We start from the raw sequence: 23,111 nt of genomic DNA, 5'->3' as shown, positions 1-23,111 counted from the left end.
GTTTTGGAGATGAGGTTTTCATCAGACAGCGACAATATGTTTGTTTATCTTACAATATACTGTACCTCCAATTGTGTAATAGTGAAAGGCAGTGTTAATGATGTATTATGCTCAATAGTTTGACCCCACCACTAGATGGCAAACAGCATCAGTCAGCAAAAGGTTTAACGTGTGACGATACATTGTGTATTTAGCCCTACAATGGATTTACCAGTACAGGTACCACTACATTTTTCAGTAATGGGGTCGGTTGGCTTTTGACAACAGTAAGGGGGCTTGGGGAGTGTGTTGGGGTTAAGGACATTGGGTTGACTTTACTTTTTCTTTGGGGGGGGGGGGGGGGGGGGGCTGACTTTAACCTGTAGCCTGGGGATGGTTCTAGTACGTTATGGTGTGACATTGTTTTTGGTCCCCAATGATATTTAGATTAACGTTCCACCATGCTTGCTTATGATTGGGCCTCATTTGGATCTGCTAGTGACCATAGTTTGAAGTAGTGATGTACAAGCCAACATGCGATGCCTCATTTTGTCCTCTCACAATGGTCAGCAGCAGGCCACAGACAGCAAATGAAACCAGCCAAAGCCATTAGATGTATAGTAGCCTATACGTGAGGGCACGACGAGAATGCAAATCGGTGTCATCTTATTCAGAGTACTGGCATATCAAACATCTGGCAATCATTTGTACAGCAATATGAGGAATGCATTTAGCTATAATATTCAGACGTTATTTGAATTGGGGAAAGAGAGAGAATGCTAATCTGCTCTCTTAATCGTGGTCACCTCTTAAGACTTAATGGATGTTTAAACAAATGCAGTGAAGTCATTTCAGCAGCCTTTGGTCATGAAATAATGAATGGAAATGATTAAGTCTTGTGAAAGTCACTCTAATTTGTAACATTCTAGAATGTGGGCTGCTTTGGGCTTAGCGGAGAGGAGACTATTATAATGAATAGGACGTTCTCAAATAAAGTTATAGAGTTATAAAGTTATAGAGACTGAATTGCCATCAACTAGGCCACAGCTTATAAATAAAAGCAGTTATAATAACCCAATTTGACTCTGAGACGTTGCATTCAGGGTATTACAGTACTGCTCTTTTAACATATACCAGTCATGTCAAACCAAAGGTTCAATATGGAGACTCATGACTTGGCTGTGAGTGAATGTTGAGCTCAGATAGTAAAGATCTATATGAGGTTCATGGATGAATGGGTTGTTATTGTTAGTGGGCTGACATATGGCTAGCTAATCAGTCATGCAGGGACTTAACTCAACCAATTGTATGTCAGATACTGCGTGTACAGGGTTTATAATTTCATAGTACTGTATTATAAGAAGGGATTTTGAAACGGATGAAATATGTATTCAGTTTGAGTGTTTTGGGGAATAAGACAGGGATATGGAGTGCTCACGTATTCCCATTTCCTTTGTTTCAGACTGCAAAGTGTTTAAGACAGTATTTTTTTGTCAGTTGACTTGAGGGGGATGAACGGTGAAAATTGAACTTGTGTGACTGTCTTGGCTCTGCACCTGGCTTGAATGAGTAAGTCAGACAACCATGACAGAGGTAGAAGGGCAGTTTGAGTGGCATGGAGGCGTACAGTTGCTCTAGCAAATCAGAATGAAGCATTAGACAGATCTGAAATATGAAAGCCAGCACTGCATTACTCAGCTGAGGAGTGGGTATACAGCAGTAGTGAAATGTTGTCTCAACAGGAGTATTTAAAACAAGGATTTTAAAGCCCATAGGTTCCTAGTTCATAATTCCTGCCTCAACTCAAGTCCAGCTAATACAATTATCCTTTAATAGGGTACTTTGTTTCACTATATTTCATATTTTGAGTTAGTTAAATATTGTTTGGTAGGACTCCCTAGCTTCATACGAGTGTGGTATAGTTTTTGTAGGCCTACAGTAGGTGTTTTGAATAGATGAACTCAGTACTTCCAGAATCTTCTCCAGCCAACCAATCCTGCACTAGGCTTATTCTGTTAAAGGGTGTTCCTTGGTTTTGTACTCCTTAAGTTAACCTCTGGCTTTTTAGAAATGGGATTTAAAAAACTAAATAACTTGTGAGGCATACCCAGGGTGACATTTTGTAATCAAATTGTCTCCTCTGAAAAAGTTAAAATGTCAGTCTTGGTACCACAGGGCACAATTAGGGAATTATACTTGAGGACCACACAGCTAGGACCACACAGTTTCCTGAAGCTGCAAAATTCCCATCTTCTGTCCCCTAGTCATTTATTCTACCGACTAATAGGTTTAATGGTGTTTTCAGGGGTGTACTGTTTGCAAGCTATTGGGCATACATCTCCCTCTCCTTCTCCCTCTTGTCCTTGGTAATGGGCTGGAAGTATACTTGATTTTCTTGTAATGCAATTATCAGGCAAGGTTTTAATTGAACAGTCTGCCCATTTAAATTAGTTAATTATAGTATTTAGAGGGTATTTCTTCAGTTCTACCACACACACACATTTGAAAATCAGAGCATTCTACACTGTTCCACAGTATGTAACTAAGAATTTGTTCTTAACTGACTTGCCTAGTTAAATTAAGGTTACATTTAAAATAACAATTATAAGGAAATGTCCTGCTAACCAATTTAGCCATGTCTTAAAGTTCCAGAATACTTTCTATTTCAGTATCTGATTAAAGGGATAGTCCAAATTACAAAAGTATATAATGGTTTCCTTACCCTGTAAGCAGTATATGGATAAGGTATGACAGCAATCCATGCTTTGGTTTAGTTTCCCTGGCACTGTTTCCAAATACTAATGTTTTAAGATTTGTGGTACAAATCCCATTCGCCATGGGACCGATATAATGTTTAATCGATATAATGGGACATGGGACCGATATAATCTATAAGTGACTTTGTTGAGCTTCACAATCAATTTGAGATACTTTCGGATAATTTGGACATGATGCGGAAAAATGCTAATATCGGTCCCATGACTTGAATGGGATTTGTGCCACAAATGCTTAAATATTAGCATTTGGATACAGTGACAGGGAAGCTAAACAAACCGAAGCATGGATTTCTGTCATACCTTGTCCATAGACTGCTTACAGGGTAAGGAAATCAATATGTCATTTTGTCATTTGGGTGAACTATCCCTTTAAGTGTGGCTATTCGAATTCTGAACATGGTTTAGAATTGGTATACTAACCCAATGACTATTTAAATAAAGAAATTAGTTTGGGAGGAGATAACAAAGCTTCTCATATGCAAAGCGAAGTTATTCACTCTATTCTCTCTCAACTGCCTTGAGCTCTATCAGTTTTCATTTGAACAAAAGTACTTTCATTCCATACTTTTCTCAATCATATACCCAAATGTATTTTTTATACAGATTAGAAATAAACAGTGTTTAAAGTGGTGAGTAACAGGAAGCAAATTGTGACTGTCAGCCCAAGCCTCTGTGGCCCTCTCTTCTCTCCCATGGCAGATCCTTGTGTGTCTTTTTTACCAAGCTATATTTAAACTGTGGCTGGCTATGACATGCTGCTGTATTGTGTACTACCTTCTAAGCAAGGCAGCCCAGCCCAAAGAGTGGCACTGAGGCAGAACAGTCACTGTCTCTCCCTGGAGAGCACAACTCAGAGCTCTGGTCAGAAGAGAGGAGAGGACAGGAAATGAGGGACAGAGGAAAGGAAAGGGAGAAGAGGGGAAAGGGAGGAGGAGACATTTCTGCTGCCTCAACCCCACAACACTTCCATATACATTCACAATCCTGCGAGTCTTTGGAGCTTTCCAATTAGCACCCCACTCTGTCCCCCCTCCCTACCTATCCCTCCGTTCACCCTGCCCCTCCCCAACTCCGCCCGCTACCCTCTCTCTGCTTTTTCAGCGGGGGGCGCAGATGGTGTTGAGGAGAGGAGCAGTCAAAAGAGTGATTGGAGAGCAGCAGGATTTGGCAGGCAGACTGGTGGGAGGGTCCTTTTGTGATGCAATGTTGCATAAATAATGCCAAAGAGGTTCTAAATTCTCTGTTGCCATGGAGACCTTTGTGCCTGGCTGAACTCCTATTCTTCACTGCTTGGAGGCAGTCACTACTGGGCTTGCCATTTTCTCTAATGGAGTTTTCTCAATAAGGACAGAAGAACTTCTAGACATGTTGAGGATGGAGAAAAAAGTGGGATATTATGTGTGGTTGGTGCTTTCTCTGAAGTATGGTCCATGTGAAGGTATGGCTTTGTTAACTTAAATTCCAATAGTCTTTTGGCAGTAACAGGTGTTTGGTTATTATGCCACATTTGGAGGGAATAGTAAGGTCAGTGATTACGTTGTTTGGAACTCTGATGGATTTCTGTCATTTTGCTCCCAGATATAACTAAAAAAAAAGGACTTCAACTTTGCTGGCTCATTTCAACTTTTTGTTACTTCTATCCAAATATATAGCCTACTGCATCTTATCAGCACAAAGTTTAGTTGTTTATAAAGTTATGCAAAATATGCATATTGGAAGATAACTAGGCCAGACAATAGCAACAGTTTACAGTTGCTTGCATATACACAGTTATGTAAATGCAACTATTATACAAAGAGAATTACATTGAAATGCACGTCTACTGACACTTGTAGCTCTTTGATGCTATAGCTCAGAGTCGGTTTAAAAAGAGTTGGATGGATCCTTCTTCATCCAGTTTAATGGCATGTTTCTGTGGACCTTATATTCTGGGCTCTTGCCCAAAATAGCAGGCGATACATTTTGTAGCAGAATTTAGATCAACTGCTCTAGGGAGAGTGTTTGACCTTGTGGGCACTGGACTCATTTCAGCATTGTCACAAAAGAAGTGGACAGTTTGTATTGACTGGAGTTGCCTGAGACTAAGGGCGTTTTCACATATGAAATTCAGTACCCTGGTTCGGTTTCCTGGAACTTTTGTGAGAATTCGACAGAATACGTTTTTGCTTTCGCAAGACCTGAAAATAACAATTTCAGGGTGCGATTGGCAAGACCTACATTCTATGTGATGTTAGCGAGCTAGCTTGTTTAAAGTGGGCAAAAAAGTTCCACGCGACTCGCGCTGCCAGGTCACAAAAACTGCTACTCTGGTCCTGGATCTTGGACCCATTACTCACACAGGGCCAGGATTAATTTCAGTCAGGGTTCATTTGCGTTTCACACATGCTTTATAGTGCGGATCAGGGTACCAAACGCTCCAGAATACGGATCATAAGGGGATGTGAAAGCGCCCTAAATGAAGACTGGCTGCTCAGATGTAAGGTTGGGCGGTATCCAGATGTTCATACCGTCATACCGTTTCTGTACCATACCAGGGTATACAGTATTACCGGAAGTGCACACAGGGGGCGCAATTAGAATTTATTTTACGCACAAAACAAGGGACAACAGGGATCTTGATCTAGGAAGGGATTGAATGTCTCTGCTGTAACCAAGAAGCTTGATCTTGACATCTAGCCACTTAGCTAGCAAGTTAGCAAACCAAATGCATAGCTGGAACCCTGAGCTGGATATAATTTATTTGACACATCTTAGATTTCTTATAGTTGACTTATAGTTATAAGCAGTGGTGTAGCACACTGCGAAGGTGCTGATTTGTCATTTTGTTTGGCAACTGTAGTTTGGTCCCATGTGGCTCATGGTCCAGTGTGGCTCAGTTGGTAGAGCATCGTGCTTGCAACGGTAGGGTTTTGCGTATGGTTCCCAAGGGGGACCAGTACGAAAATGTTTGAACTCACTACTGGAAGTCATTTTATATAAGAGTGTCTGCCTAATCTACCATTGACATCAACACAAGTTATTACACTCTTAGAAAAAAAGATTCCAAAAGGTTTCTGTGGCTGTCCCAATAGGAGAACTATTTTTGTTCCAGGTAAAACTCTTTTCAAATCAAATCAAACTTCGTCACATGCGCCGAATACAACAAGTCTAGACCTTACCGTGAAATGCTTTCTTACAAGCCCTTAACCAACAGTGCAGTTCAAGAATAGTTAAGGAAATATTTACCAAATAAACTAAAGTAAAATATAATAAAAAATTTACACAATAAAATAGCAATAACGAGGCTATATACAAGGAGTACCGGTACTGAGTCAATGTGCGTGGGTACAGGTTAGTCAAGGTAATTTGTACATGTAGGTAGGGGTGAAGTGACTATGCATAGATAATAAACAGCAAGTAGCAGCAGTGTAGAAAACAAATGGAGGGGGTGTGTCAATGTAAATAGTCTGGTGGCCATTTGATTATTGTTCAGCAGTCTTATGGCTTGGGGGTAGAAGCTGTTAAGGAGCCTTTTGGTCCTAGACTTGGCGCTCCGGTACCGCTTGCCGTGCGGTAGCAGAGAAACCAGTCTATGACTTGGGTGACTGGAGTCTCTGACAATTTTTTGGGCTTTCCTAGAGTAAAAGGGTTCTACATGGAACCAAAAAAGGGTTCTTCAAAGGGTCCTTCTATGGGGACAGCTGAAGAACCCTTTTTGGTTCTAGAGAGCACCTTTATTCTATGAGTGTTTTCATCTCTAAATGTGAAAATAACTCCATACCTTCTGTAAAATATGGTGGTGGATCTAATGTTATTGGGCTATTTTGTTTCCACTGGTCCTGGGGCCCTTGTTAAGGTCAATGGCATCATGAACTTTACCCAGTACCAGGACATTTTAGCCAAAAACCTGGTTGCCTCTGCCAGAAGGCTCTATATTTTGCAATGGCCATCTCAGTCTCTGGATTCGAACCCCATTGAAAACCTGTGGTTTGAATTGAACAGGGCAGTCCATAAGCACAGATGAAGGATATCAAGGACCTGGAAAGATTATGTATGGAGGAATGATCTAAGATCCCTCCCAGGGTGTTCTCCAATCTCATAAAACATTTTAGAGAAAGGCTCAGTGCCGTTATCCTCATAAGGTAAGGTATTGTTAAGGTATTGAAAACATGGGTGGCAATTTTTATTTACTTGTTCAACAAAATCTCTTTCTCTGAGCAATTGTATTAATATGAAATAACCTTTTTTTGGGGGGCATACAATATAGCTAATTATTTGAATTATTTATGCTATACAGTAATTTTAGCTCATCTTCCTCAAGGGTGTCAATAATTTCGGACCCCACTGTATATGATTTAGGCTTACACTCACTGGATGTTTCGAAACATTTGAATTGTCAATCTTCTTAAGCATAATTGCATGAATACATACAGTAAGCTAGATCTTATGTAGTAGCACAATACAGGTATGCTTACTGACAATCCCTTTTTCATGTCTTTCGACAGGAGCTGCAATTTGAACGGCTGACTCGAGAGCTGGAAGCTGAACGGCAGATTGTTGCCACCCAACTGGAGCGATGCAAACTAGGATCTGAGACCGGCAGCATGAATAGCATCAGGTGTGTTCAGTAGAGTGGCGCCAGATGCTCTCTCTCTTTCCCTCCCTCCCTCTCTCTCTCTCTGCTTTCTTTTACTCCTCTGTGATGCCATCCTGTTTCCCCATCCTCCCCAGCCCCTCCTCTACCTCTTTTCATCAGGTGTGTTCAGTGGAGTGGTGCTACCTCCCAGACCCCCTACCTGTCTCTTTCATTAGGTGTGCTCAGTGGGATGAAAAAACTATTTTGTAGCTTTTCCATCAGAGACAGACAGTCCTTGGAACAATATGGGGGTCAGTCATCAAGGTGGCTGAAAACCTGGGTAGAGGTATAGAATTAACAGCCAGGTTTTGTGGTTTCAGAGTGAAAAATGCTGTTCACGATGGAGAAAAGAAAACACGTTCATGCTGTTTTACCCCTACATCCCCCAATATCACATCTTTCCAATCTCAAAACAGAACAGACACATTAAGAAACACGCCTGGCTGTCTGGCACATAATAGCAATAATAGCCTAGTATGGCATCAAGGGGCCAACACAACAGAATATTCTGTGTCTCTTTTGTATACATACTTTAACCCAGAAGGGATTTCATCCACAAACTAATTAGTCATCCTTTTATTGTAATTCTCAATTCAATTTACAGACAAACAATGAGCTAGAAGCTCGTTCTGATTTTCAATTAACCATTTGACCTCTTAAGCACTAAACTCTGTCTCTCTCGCTGTGGAATCCTTTTGAATAGAATCTGCAGCGGAAAATGTTGTGTGGGATTTATGAAAGTCTGTCTAATCATACAACCAATGGAATGCTCTAACTTGATTGCATGTTCAGTAACAATCGTGTTGTGTGTGTGTATTGTGCAACATTTTTCTGGTGGAGACTCATCTTTGTGGGGTCACTATGAACCATTTAGGCTGATTATACCAAAGTATTCCCAATCAAAAACGATTAAACTGCTCCGGTTTATGGTAAAACCCTGTCAAAACATTAAATGGAACACTTCTTAGCAAACATGTTGATTCACCATTGTAGTAACCCAGCATTTCCATAACAACACTTATCCCCAAAGTAGTAATAGTGACGTCAAAGTGTGTTCTGGGGTTGAAAGACCTAAAGAGTTGCTAATGACTTGCCTACTCCCCCCTTAATACGTCAGGTCAGGTCAAATGTCTGGGGTGGCATATGTTACCTTATCCGTTAACTCAAACCAAGAGTATCATCCACCTGCAGATCCAAAGAAACAGATTCTCATCCACAGTATTATTACACCAAACTTCTTGCTGTTGCTGATTCTGAAGACTTCAGTGAGATTCACAGGACTCACATTGTTAGTTGACCAACTTGGGTTTAGTAAGGCACATGACATTGTATTCTGTCAAAACAGGACCATAATTTGTCCCAATAGTGTCTCAATGTGTGGTTAGTGTCCATTTACTGAGGAGCCATTGTGTTTGTGTCTTTGTTTGAGTGTGATGCAGTGGGCCTATTTCCCATGATGCTTGGTCCAGACACCACTTTTATCACTGTTTTCCACAGTTCCAATCCATTATAGGCTAGCTCCTACCCACAGAATCTTTATTCAAGACTTCCAAAAACATCAGATTCATTAACCCCTAGTTTCCCAGTCAGGCATTGATTACAGTTGACTGAAATATTATGGTTGATTGACTGACCTTTAAAAACTTCCCCTTTTCAAATGGGTCTTGTGTTTCAAGGGCCCTTGTCAAGATTCCATCATGACAGCTCATCCTCCTCTCAGACTTTTAAAGGGAACATTACATAATTAGGTTGCTGTTAAACATTCTGATTGGTTTCATCCTTCCAAGTAAAAGTCCCAATACGACATATCACTTCATATTTGTATTTTGGGAGAAATTTGACCGAAGTCATGTCGGAAAAGCATTCAGAAAAGTGACGTCAAGAGAAGAACTAGAATGGCACCGGAGGGGATGGCTGACTCCAAATCAATTGTGCTATTTTGTGTGTTTTTCACATTGTTTGTAACTTATTTTGTACATAATGTTTCTGCTACCGTCTCTTATGACCGAAAAGAGCTTCTGGATATCAGAACAGCAATTACCCACCTCACACTGGACAAAGATTTTTTATTAATGAGTTTGACGCTAAGGATATACTGTTGCTCCTGGCCAGGCCCAAATCCCCATCATTCGCATGAAGAAAAGACGGAGATCTAAGGGGCGCAGATCCGGGTGCCTTCTCAGAATTCGTCAGCGTGTGGGTAACCTGCCTCTACCATCCGTTCTTTTGGCCAACGTGCAATCACTGGAGAATAAACTGGATGAGCTCAGTTCGAGACTATCCTACCAACGGGACATTAAAAACTGTAATATCTTATGTTTCACAGAGTCGTGGCTGAACGACGACACGGCTAATATACAGTTGCCTGGGTTTTCCGTGCATCGGCAAGACATAACAGCTACCTCCGGTAAGACGAGGGGTGGTGATGTGTATCTACTTATCAATAACAGCTGGTGCACGATGTCTAATGTCATGAAAGTCTCGAGGTATTACTCATTGTGAGTTACAGTAGCTCATTATAAGCTGTAGACCACACTATCTACCAAGATAGTTTTTATCTGTATTTTTTGTAGCTGTCTATTTACCACCACAAACCGATACTGGCACTAAGATCGCACTCAATGAGCTGTATAAGGCCATAATCAAACAATATGCTCATCCAGAAGTGGCGCTCCTAGTGGCCGGGGACTTTAATGCAAGCAAACAAATCAGTTTGATCTAATTTCTACCAGCATGTCACATGTGTAACCAGAGGGGGGGGGGGAGACAACAACAAAAAACTCTTGACCACCTTTACTCCACACACAGAGAGGCGTATAAAGCTCTCCCTCGCCCTCCATTAGTCCAAATCTGATCATAATTCTGTCTTCCTGATTCCAGCTTACAAGCAAAAAACGAAAGCAGGAGGTACCATGATGAGCTTTGAAAGGCTGATCATGGCTCACATCAACACCATCATCCTGGAAATCCTAGACCCAGTCCAATTTGCATACCGCCCCAACAGATCCACAGATGACACAATCACACTGCCCTATCCCACCTGTACAAAAGGAACACATATGTGAGAATGCTGTTCATTGACTACAGCTCAATGTTCAACACCATAGTGCCCACAAAGCTCATCACTAAGCTAAGGACCCTGGGAATAAATACCTCCCTCTGCAAATGGATCCTGGATGGGAAGGGTAGGCAACAACACATCTGCCTGCCACGCTGATTCTCAACACGAGGGCCCCTCAGGGGTGTGTGCTTAGTCCCCTCCTGTATACCATGTTCACCCACAAACATTATATTTCAGTTTTTTATTTTTTTAAACATTTGCGAAAGTTTCTGAAAACCAATTTTTGCTTTGTAATTATGGGGTATTGTGTGCAGATTTAGGGGGGGGAAACTATTTAGTCCATTTTAGAATAAGACTAACGTAACAAAATGTGGAAAAAGTCAAGGGGTCTGAATACTTTTCGAATGCACTGTATCTAACCACTAGCAGTCTTGAAACGCATCACTTATTAGCAGTTCAGCATTTCTTGTATTGTTAAACAAAATCATGATAAACCTTTACCATTGTAGTAGACATTGAACATCTATAACCAAACAAGCTAAAACTGTGTTGTTGGCCGATGGTAGCCATAGCTAGCCACATGCTAACCTGAGTGCTAACGTTATTAGCAGCAGTAACAGTAATTCCAGATATGGTTAACAAGCATTGGCTACCATGATATCCTGCAAGTTATTGGCCAATAAAGATCAGGCAGTTAAGCAAAAACATACCTTGAAATAAACAATGACATTAATCCGATTGGTGTTTGAGCATTAATTTCTGCAAACGTGCATGGTTGCAGGAGTTTTTTTTTACTTGCTTGCTAGCTAGCTTATTTCACCCCCAAACACCATGCTTGATCCGAGTTGGCCAGTTTGTTTTGCATGGCCTGGTGAACTTAGATTGTCGGCTATCTTATAATTTCTTTGTATCATCTACTAGCAACATAACATGACAAAACACTTTGGGCACTTTACTACCTACTTACCCGATTCACCTCCATCACCGAAGCCACCAGCAGAATGTTGCTTTATTGACGTCAAAGCCGCAATATATAGGTATGAGTTTTTGATTAATGTAATTCAAATTGCAAAAATAGAAGTTCATATTTTATAAACTTTTGCATAAAGACTGTTTAGATGGAATATAATCAATCTAAGTTGTTAGAGTTGTGGAATATATATTGTGCAACCTTTCTTTTAAGACAGTTTGTTTTCAAGTCTTTCAAATGGATAGTTTTGAGGGCAGAAAGGTTTGATGTGAAAGGCATAGGATGGAAATGTATTTTCTTGCTTACTCAGTGTTGTATGAAACTTGAAGGACATTCCCTGCTCCTCCTCCGCCGCTACCTGAACCTGAGTGTGGTGCCCTGGGGTAACTGAATGTCACAGTGAAGGTCAGGGTGGGGGTGATGATTAGGCCAATAATGGAGGAGCCGTTCTCTCCTCTGACCGACAGGAGATCTCATCCCACTGATCAGTTACTCATAGAAGACTACACCACACCAGACCAGACCCTATGGGTTAGCAAATAGAGAATCCAATATTGGATTCTACTGGTCAATATCTGTGTCTTCTGTTTTACAGGACCTGAGGTGGTGTCTGTGAGCGACCATTCAAGTATGTAATCTGATGATTGGCTTCTTATTCAGCATTTATGAATCCGAAGTTGCACCAGTTTTTTTGTAATTGAAAAAAAAATCTAAATCCCAGAGGAACTGAACCTGAAAGCACAGTGAAACACAATTGCCTGTGGTCATCATCTTCTGTATGCTTAATATATGCACACTACAGATTGCTATAGTGATGGGGGGGAACCATCAATACAGTTATTAGATCGATATTTGACTCCAAGCATTAATTAGTAAAAATATATACAGTGCATTCAGAATGTATTCAGACCCTTTCTCCAAATTTTGTTACGTTACAGCCGTATTCTAAAATTGATTAAATAAAGAAAATCCTCAATCTACACACAATGCCACATAAATGACAAAGTGAAAACAGGTTTTTGGAAATGTATGCAAATGTATAAAAAAAACTGAAATACCTTATTTACGTATGTAAATAAGACCTTTTGCTATGAGACTCGAAATTGAGCTCAAGTGCATCCTGTTTCCATTGATCATCCTTGACATGTTTCCACAACTTGATTGGAGTCCACCTGTGGTACATTTAATTGATTGGACATGATTTGGAAAGGCACACACCGGTCTATATAAGGTCCCACAGTTGACTGCATGTCAGAGCAAAAACCAAGCCATGAGCTCGAAGGAATTGTCTGTAGAGCTCCGAGACAGGATTGTGTCGAGGCACAGATCTGTGGAAGGGTACCAAAACATCTCTTCAGCATTGAAGTTCCTCAAGAACACAGTGGCCTCCATCATTCTTAAATGGAAGAATTTTGGAACCACTAAGACTCTTCCTAGAGCTGGCCGCCTGGCCAAACTGAGCAATCGGGGGAGAAGGGAGGTGACCAAGAACCCGATGGTCACTCTGACAGAGCTCCAATGTTTCTCTGTGGAGATGGGAGAACATTCCAGACGGACAACCATCTCTGCAGCACTCCACCAATCAGGCCTTTATGGTAGAGTGGACAGACGGAAGCCACTCCTCAGTAAAAGGTACTAGAAAGCCTGCTTGGAGTTTTCCAAAGGCACCTAAAGGACTCTGAGACCATGAAAAATAAGATTCTCTGGTCTGATGAAAACAAGATTGAACTCTTTGGACTGAATGCCAAGCGTCACGTCTGGAGGAAACCTGGCACCATCCCTATGGTGAAGCATGGTGGTGGCAGCATTGTGCTGTTGGGATTTTTCAGCGGCAGGGAATGGGAAACTAGTCAGGATCGTGGGAAATATGAACAGAGCAAAGTACAGAGAGATCCTTAATGAAAACCTGCTCCAGAGCGCTCAGGACCTCAGACTGGGGCGAAGGTTCACCTTCCAACAGGACAACGACCCTAAGCACACAGCCAAGACAATGCAGGGTGTCTTTGGGACATGTCTCTGAATTTCCTTGAGTGGCCCAGCCAGAGCCTGGACTTAAACCCGATAAAACGTCTCTAGAGAAACCTTAAAATAGTTGTACAATGACGCTCCCCATCCAACCTGACAGAGCTTGAGAGGATCTGCAGAGAAGAATGGGAGAAACTCCCCAAATACAGGTGTGCCAAGCTTGTAGTGTCATACACAAGAAGATTCTAGGCTGTAATTGCTTAAAAAGGTGATTCAACAAAGTACTGAGTAAAGGGTCTGAATACTTTTGTAAATGTTTTATTTTAGTTTCAAAAAATTATATTCTAAAAACCTGCTTTTGCTTTGTCATTATGGGGTATTGTGTATAGATTGATGAGGGAAAAAACAATTTAATACATTTTAGAATAAGGCTGTAACGTGACAAAATGTGGGAAAAGTAAATCGGTCTGAATACACTGTATATACAGTATATATATTTTATGCTACTGTAGGTAGCGTTAGCTAGCACTTATCGGCTGTACCTGAGCCAAACCTCCGGTCTATTTAATACTATAGTTTGTTCTCCATCTTATTTTTAAATGGTGAGCCAACATGTTTTCAGCACTTTTTTCACCTTGACTGATGAAAAACTTGTTTTCTCATGCTCTCCTCGGCAGACATTATTATTTATTTTTTTAACCTTTATTTAACTAGGCAAGTCAGTTTAGAACAAATTCTTATTTTCAATGACAGCCTAGGAACAGTGGGTTAACTGCCTTGTTCAGGGGCAGAACGACAGATTTTTACCTTGTCAGCTTGGGGATTCGATCTTGCAACCTTTCGGTTACTAGTCCAACGCTCTAACCAAAGCCCCAATAGTGAGCAATATCCTTGGAACATCAAATCGCTACAAAATCACAGTTTCAAACCGCAATACATATCGTATCGTCACCTAAGTATCGTGATAATATTGTGAGGTCACAGCCCTAGAGTGCTAAATTTAATCATGTGTCCTACATATTTTGCATCGCATCCACTTCAATGAGTAAAATAGACAACTCCTGAGATACTTCTTTGAAAAACAGCTCTGCCGTTCTATCACACACACACCTATTTTCCCCCCTAATTTGCCTCAGCAAAAATTAGACATGGTTAGACTGATCCCTGGGGCTAAGTCTGGTCTAGTTTATTGCCATGGCTATGTTTGTTCTGATCTTCAGATCTTCAAGTAGTCATTGTTTTGGCAGTCAATCCTTGTTGATAGGGCTGCAGCCTGCTTATCTAATAGTCTAACAGGGGCTCCTGTAGGCAGAGCCCAGGTGGTTGTGTGCTTCATTCAGGCCAGAGCGAGCCACTTCCCAGGGCGTGGGTTTGTCTAGCGCCTAAACGCTGTTTGTCGGGCACAGCAAGGGCGTATTAAGCGGAAGCTGCCAGCTTAGTCTCTCCTAGTCTCCTGTGGCTTTAGCAAATACTGTAGAATGAAATGCAAATGGCACCATATTCACTTTATAGTGCACTACTTTGGACCAGAGCACTATGGTAGTGCACTATAGGGAATAGGGTGCCATTTGAGACTATACCACTGAGGAAAGGGTGAGAGACATTATGGTGCATGTGTGGTATTGTGCTCTTTGTTGCTTTCAATGTCATCATCATCTTTACCTACTGTATTTATTTATTTATTTTGCTCCTTTGCACCCCATTATTTCTGTCTCTACTTTGCGCTTTCTTCCACTGCAAACCAACCATTCCAGTGTTTTTATTTTTTATTTTACTTGCTGTGTTGTATTTACTTCGCCACCATGGCCTTTTTATATTTTTATTTATTTATACATATATTTGTTTGCCTTCACCTCCCTTATCTCACCTCACTTGCTCACATTGTATATAGACTTATTTTTTTTCACTGTATCATTGACTATATGTTTGTTTTACTCCATGTGTAACTATGTGTTGTTGTATGTGTCGAACTGCTCTGCTTTATCTTGGCCAGGTCGCAATTGTAAATGAGAACGTGTTCTCAATTTGCCTACCTGGTTAAATAAAGGTTAAATAAATAAATAAATAAAAATCATGTTGGAATTTTGATAACTGAAACGGTTTGATATAGACGTTTTTAAAAACTGGGATTGAGATCATGAAATGCAGCATGTTTGACAGCAGTTTCAGAATCGACATAACAGTAAGAAAAGGCAAGTTATATTGCCACAATATATCTGTTGTTCTGCATCAGATTGCAGATTGATTGTGCACTTATGGTATATTCAAAATCCTGTATGAAATACTGGGCTGTTGTATTGTCTTACATTTAAAAGTAAAAATATGTAAGGACATTTGAAGGTCCCCCCCTCCTGTTAAATAGCATCAAATGAAATTGTATTATGTGTCTTCTAAATGCCATGCTCACAATGTACTGGCATCTTTCTGCTCTGATGAAACATTGCTCGATTTTATTAAAGGGCATCCAAAAGGCAATGGCTTTGAATTGTAAATACAGTTCAGGTGAATGGACTGCATTATATTTTCATTCAAACATGAAGAAAAAAAAAGTTCACATGACATTACATCAAAGGACTGCACTGTGTCAACAATCAAACTGTGATAAATTTCACTTCATATCCTCATATTTCCACATTACATAAGGGAATAGTCTCGACAATGGATGCTACTCACCCCCTACTACCTCAATATTTATCTTTCTGTCACTTTCTCTCTCTGAAACTTCCCTACTCTCTCTCCATCCATTGACTCTATTTATTCTCCTAACAAAGCAGTCATCTGCATTCTAAATGACAGCATCCGGTACGATTCGTAAGGTCTTCCTTATTGATCTAAACAAGTGACAAGGTTAAAGACTTCTTGCACTTGAAGGCAATGGAATGGATGCCTGGTGTAGTAAGCCTTTTAAACCTCCCTCCTTGCTCCCCCTCTTCCCTCCCCCGTCTGCTGTGTACCCTGGAGTGCCTCAGACAGACCCTGTCTGATTGTAAAGGATATTAGGCTTATTAAGGGTGTCTGGGCAACTGAATGACTCATACTAACTGCCTTCCCTGTACAGTATGGGAAGACAGGGCACAATGATTCGCCGCCAATCCGTCGTGCCTAAGCAGTGATAAAAGCTTCCAAGCTGATGGTCAAGGCTCTGGCTTAATAAATCTGTCTTAACTCTGTAGACTTGAGCAGAGCCTTACCGACTGAAATACTCTAGATCCAGCTTCCAGGGGAACATTACACTTAACCCTGAGACTAGAACAGTCAGTCTGACAGGCCAGCTGGATCTGACAAACACAAGACAGAAAGAGAAGGTGTTGGATTGGGTGATTGTTTTTCACGTGTGAATTTACAATTCCACATGTGAAAGGGAGATTATCACAAGTGAAAGTTTTTAATAATGTGAAACCTCACATTTCACATGTGAAACTGTAATTCACATGAGGTGATTTAAAAAAACATCTGAACTCTAAATTTTTACATGTGAAAATATGGTTACATGTGAAATTTAAGTTAATGTGAAAACAGCTATTTCACATTTGAAACTGCAAATTTGACATGTTTTTTTTTGTTGTATGGGTGCACTGTGAGTTAGAATGGAAAGTGTGATCGAGACACTGCCATCTTGGATCTGATTCTCTCACTGAGCCATCCTAAATATATCTCTGGATATCTGCCACTCAATAATATAGCTTGGCCTGCGCTCATCACAACTGATAACGAATATGGCAGAGATCTCTTAATCTTAATGAAGCAAAGAGCGCCAGTTCAAAACCATTTCACAGCTTAGCCTCCATCTGTATGTCTGCCAGAGACTGTTCCTCTCTGCCCGAGTACCAGTGGTCTGTCTCTGTCACACCCAGAGCCAGCCAAGTGGAAGGGTGGTGGCTCAGTAGGATGAGCCTGCAACAGAGCTAATCTCATGGTGAGAACCAACATGGCTCCTCTCATCTGATTCAGTCTCATTTCTTCTTAGACCATTATAACAAAGTGGGTCCAATTTGGCAGGATATGAATTCAATTTCCCCAATTTAAAAAGGTTCACCAGAGACAATTTGGTCGGACCTCCTAGTGTTTGTCATACAGGGCCTCTAATCAGCACACTCCTCCTCATTGCGAATTATAAATGGCGGTGCCTGGTGTATGTGATATAGACACATAGGCAGAGTTCTGAGGTCTCAAAACTAATTGGCCAGAGGGACCTGGGCGCACTGACAGTTACAATAGGTGTCTTGAGTGCTAAAATTCAAAAAATAGAAATCCCCTCAACATGACAGTGAAATCAAACAGCAGGAACACAGATAGGTCCCTAACAAAGGGAAATGTGATTTATTCAAACTAATTAAAGGAGACCAATTGCAGAAATCCAATTTTAGTGAAAGTGTGGAGAAGAAAGAAAATAGTCAAACTTCCACAGAGAAAGCTCAGGTTTTGCACACCAATATGCTATATCCAAAAACGTCTAATACCTAAGATGGACCTGTGTGTTTCTGAGCCATGGTCGAGGTTACTGAATCATCTAGGTTGTTACCATCAACATGGTAAATCGTGGACTATGAGCTTCATAAAACCTTTTATTGCCAATAGACCCAGTCGGTATTAGATAGAACGTCACGACCCTGTGGGGAAAACAACCTGTGGTTACCTAGGTTACCCCATTGGCTCACAGCAAAATGTGACCTTTTTCAAACACAATTTTCTTGTTGTCTGATTGTTTTGGTGAATTACAAAACGACATTTAAGAAAAGTATAACATGTCTAAAGATGACTTTTCAACATTGCCTGCTCCCGAGCGTTCTCACTACTTAGAAACGTTTAATATTGTAGGGCTTCCCTCATGCCCCTTTTCATGACGATGCTAGCAGCCACTTGAGTGAGTGTTAGCTAGTTACCGACCAGAACATTAAGCTAGCCAAGACCAAAAACACAAAGAAACAGACTGTACAGCTAAGTAGTGAGTGGAGTTACAAACGGACTGTACTAAACAAGTTAAATGTCTTACCTGTGATGAAATATTTTCCACACACATAGCTACGTGTAGCCTACTTGGACACATGGTCCCCACATTTCCCACACCGAATAGCCTGAAGTCACAGGGCTTTTCTCACAGGCCCGTGGGAGGACGGATTTCGGACCTGGCTACATGTACATTGAACAACACAGCAGCTTTTCGACATGTTTTGTTATTTCTGTATAATAAAAAATATATGAATAAATTGCTTCTTTTACAATGGGGGTCAATGGAAAGAATGTTTGTTTGCTCCAATTTGTGGGCGTGGTCGAGTGGAATTCCTTATTATTACGTGAAAACCGACTGGGACTGTAAATCGTTTTCAGTAAAACATAACAATAAGGTGTAGAGTGTTCGATTTGCCTGCTACTGGGCAAGGAGACACACAGCTCCGCTAAAACCATTGTCAACTGCTGTTTTCAAGGGATTGTTAAATACATTGCAACTATTTAGTTGTAATATCGTCACCTTGAAGAGCATAGTCAGACCTACACATTTTTTTGTGGGCTCTGCCTGTCAAGCAGCAGAAGGGCGCATTTGCCGTTGTACTGTTAGCTGATAATGTTTACTTTCCAAGCTACTGGTAAAAAACCTGGCTAAACATAGTGGTAGGTAGTCCTAATGTACGTTTTTCTCCATCCAATGTGGGCTTACCTAGTGAAGTTAGCTAACATGATTCCCTTTTCAACATTGTTTTTAAGAGTTTAATTACGATTGCTGCTGATAGACATGATATAGGCTACATTGGTTGATGAACCACTTCAAATTGGCTAGTTAGCTAATAACAGATCACGTCAATATGGCTAGTTAACCATCTAACTTTCAAGGGTTAAACTAGATGACTATATCAAAATATTGTTTGATTTTCTTGTCATCTATAGTGGTGATGACAGTAGTCTGACTGACAACTTTACCAGGACGAGGATTTGCCAATGTCAAGCTCTTTCCAAAAGCATAATCTCTGATGAAGGAAACTAAATCATGTTGTTTGCTTAGCTAGCCAAATGGATAGGTGTAACACCCTGGCCTCTGTTATATTGATTTTCTTTATTAGTTTAGTTAGGTCAGGGAGTGACATGGGGGATGTTTGTGTGTTTTGTCTAGTTTAGGGTGTTTGTATTGTATAGGGGGTTTTGTTGAGTGTATGGGGTTGGGCTTAGTATAGTTGTCTAGGCAAGTCTATGGTTGCCTGAATGGTTCTCAATCAGAGACAGCTGTCATTCATTGTCTCTGATTGGGAGCCATATTTTAGGCAGCCATAGACAGTAGGTTTTCGTGGGTAATTGTCTATGTCTAACGTTAGTAGCTGTGTGTGCACTTTCGTTTGTAGCTTCACTTTTGTTCGTTTGTAAGTGTTTTGTTTGTCTTCATTAAAGAAGATGTATTTCTCTCACGCTGCGCCTTGGTCCACTCTTCCTCATTACGACGATCGTGACAATAGGCTACCATCACGTATTTCAAATGACATGATCAGTTGATGTTTACTGATCAAGAAAACCATGCAGTTACTTGCTGTATAACTCTAATTAGTTAAATGTGGAATAATCGGTCATTTGTAGTTCTGACTAACCTCAAACGGTGATGATTTTAAAACCAAATAGTTATAACATTTATTTAACAACCCCTTAAACGGCACGTAGTTGTCAATTGTTTTAGCAGAGCTGGGGGTCTCCTTGTCCCCCCAGCAGTCAAATCGAACGTATTTTGACGTTTTATTGAAAACTACCTATATCCGAAGCCTTTGGGAAAGACTGTTTTGTTGGTTCCAGATTGTGTTGAATTACAGCATTGAGCACCTATTCGGAGAGAGTGTTTGCATCCCAAATGGCACATTGTTCCTTATATAGTGCACTACCCTGTCAAAAGTAGTGCATTACTTAGGGAATAGGGTGCTATTTGGGATGTAGTAAGAGTGTTCTATCTGCGCAGGTAACAAGTAATTAAGAGGTACCATTGCGATCCAAGGACATGCCTGGCTTCTTGCTTTCCTTCCTTCCTCACAGGAACTGCCTGGCGAACCTTCACCGTAATGAAGCTTCCCACTTCCTTGACTCAGCAGATTTCCCGCAGTTGATCTGTTTCTCCTGGGATTTAAATGAGGGAGAATTCATTTCCATCAGGGCTGTTTACCTCTTCTCACAGTCACAGACCCCAGCTTCTCACTCTAGTGTTTTTCAATCTACTATTTCAATGCACTAGTGCACACTAGGGATAAAGTCCACATTGTGCCCAGTCTTGATAAAATATATTATCCAAGACGAGGGAAAAAAAAGAAACGCATTATATATTCCAAATGTGTTTATTGAACAGATAAAATGACCGGATTTCTATCCACCATTTCTGGCTTTATTCACTGTGGCTAAGCCATTCTCTGTTTCTTTCTCTTCTCTCTCTCATCTTTCTCTCTTCTCTCTCATCTTTCTCTCCCCTCTCTCTCTCGTAATGGATGCTGGGGGTGTCTCAGCTCTTTTAGTGAATGACTGCCTTTGGGATGTACTCATTTGTACCATCTCATGGAATCCCTCTCATGACACTGACACCACCAGTGCAGCGCAGCGCCCACTGAGTGGATACTACACTGAGTGGGAAGGATGTAAGTGATGAGGTAAAACCATACCCCTCTCTCAAGCATCTTAAAGACCCTCTTTTAGTCTCACTCTCACTGTTGGCAACATACTCTCTGTTCAAATGAGAGGGGCGGCCAACCTGCAGAAATAGATATCCTAACAATTTAGTTAAACACAATATGTGTTTAGCTACTCTGCTATTTATATCTAATCACATAATGTTGAACTCCATGCCCACAGCCACCATTAGATGTTACTAGGACAAAGTAGCCTCCCACTCTATCCTACAGTCTAACAAGGTCATCAGACAGGTGCTATGCCTTTTTATAGAATAGAGTGGGGTCTACTTTGTACTAGATTTGTCATCTCTCCACTCTCCAGTCAGTGAGCAGCTCCACTATTGCATATTAGGGCGTCCTCCTCTGTCCTCTGTGTGAGCCTGCCACTGTGAACCCTAGCAGTGTTTGGCCTGCTCAGGCCGTGATCCCTTCTGGTCTCCTCTGGTTTCTCCTTTCACATTCATCTGTAGAGAACAATGGATTGCTCCCTGCATATTCTCTACACTGTCACAGCCTCTCACACATCATAAGGGGGCAGTGGTTGGGTATGGGAATACTACTCCTCCTTCCTCAGACCCATTTGAATGAATGATTGATCAAGATCTGAGTTGGAGGAGTGTAAGTTGCGGTATCCAAATGCCACACGAGGCACATTGAAATATTGATGCTTTCATCTGTACAGTATTTGCACAGAAAAAATAGGAAAGCTTCTGATGAGCTCTCATGCCATGCATGATGTGAATGCAATGCATTCCTCCACATGCATGTTGTGGGAGAGAGGGTTTGTACTGGGAAAATGTTGTTCAACGTTCCTTCACTGTACTGGATATTCAGTGAGGGGGAGGGAGGGAGTTGTAGAGAAAGCAGGCTATTTGGAGTAGAGGAGTGCAGTAGCAGGGCTCCATTGGCGCTCCCTTGCAAAAGAGACATTTGTCTGAATGGTGACTCCCTGTTGAAATAAAAGTCAAATACCTGGGCCTACAGAGCAGGGATGTTGAAACAGGAGAGTGTTCGACTGCCCTGCTGCCACGCTGCATAACCTCCTCCGGTTTTACAAGCCGTTCGTTACAGTTCTATCTTTAACTGCTCTAACACTGAACTCAACCTTCCTCTTCCTGTCCTCAGTTTACAGTGCTTCTCTCAGCACTAACATTCCAATACACACACACACGCACACACACACACTTTGCTACTATAATAATAGCTTATTTACAGTATGTATATTTTCTTAATTACCACCAACATAATTATATGAGAGAGGGTTGATATTAATGATCTCATCATGGTAATGTAACTGAGCCCTTGATTGTCTCTCAATATCCAGCACATCTCCATAAAAGTAGTGTGATTAACGGTGAGAAACTGTTAGAATATAGACAGTGACCTGCAGCTGCAGCACCAGTTAATCACACTATCAATTACGCTCTCTTTTATAGTTAATTATCCAGCCAGACTGGATTGATTGTGTAGTAGTAAATCAATATGAGAAACAGTTTTGAGCTAAAGTTCAATTAGCTATTTAAAGGTAGGCTTTAACCTGCCGTTTGCACGCAGAGCTTAGAAAGATTGTGGAATAAAGAATGTTAGATGCAACATATCGGGGATGAAAGTGGGTTGTTACAGTTTCTATTTCTGTCGAGTCATGTCTCTGTATAGCCTAGTAGTTTTAGAGCTTGCAGACTAAGATGTAGGCCTGCAGGTATGCCATGGTAACCAACATGAAGTTCCAAAATTTGTGGGAAACTGTTGAGGCGAACACAGGAGTGAGATGGGAGGTACTGGTTATTATCATCCATCCTTTCAGACAAGCAGAGTGTCTCTGTGAAAGGCCACTCAAGCCCAAAATACTGTCCCTCTCCTCTCTTCCTCCCCTGCCCTGTTTCGGTGCGGTTCTGTGTGTGTGTATAGTTCAATAAAGAGCGGGTGATGAATGAGCACTCGCGGCCGATGCAGAGCCCCTATTAACATATGGCATTTGTGTTCTCTGGCAATTCGTCACCCCAATGTAAACAGAGACAGCCTCACAATATGAATCCTCTCACACTCTGCAGAGGAGAAATCAATGGGATGATATAGCAGCTTCTACTTGGCCAAAGGGCCGGTGAATGACCATTTA

General features: G+C 41.1%; 1 protein-coding gene across 3 annotated transcripts in view; it reads left to right on the top strand.

Moving 5' to 3' along the window:
- The window catches only part of ctnnd2b (catenin (cadherin-associated protein), delta 2b), a 104,369-nt gene that overhangs the window by 19,587 nt on the left and 61,671 nt on the right, over positions 1-23,111 (top strand). For 2 of the 3 annotated variants that reach the window (XM_055883378.1, XM_055883379.1), the window contains exon 3: positions 7,241-7,353. In XM_055883378.1, coding sequence (XP_055739353.1) covers positions 7,241-7,353 — 113 coding nt within the window. Of the gene's footprint in view, positions 1-4,000; positions 4,195-7,240; positions 7,354-23,111 lie in introns of those variants that run through there. The other variant, XM_055883380.1, reaches the window with a different exon arrangement.

This window comes from Salvelinus fontinalis, chromosome 26 (genome assembly GCF_029448725.1).
Source record: "Salvelinus fontinalis isolate EN_2023a chromosome 26, ASM2944872v1, whole genome shotgun sequence".
Classification (NCBI taxonomy): domain Eukaryota; kingdom Metazoa; phylum Chordata; class Actinopteri; order Salmoniformes; family Salmonidae; genus Salvelinus; species Salvelinus fontinalis.
This window is presented reverse-complemented; position numbering and strand designations above follow the sequence as displayed.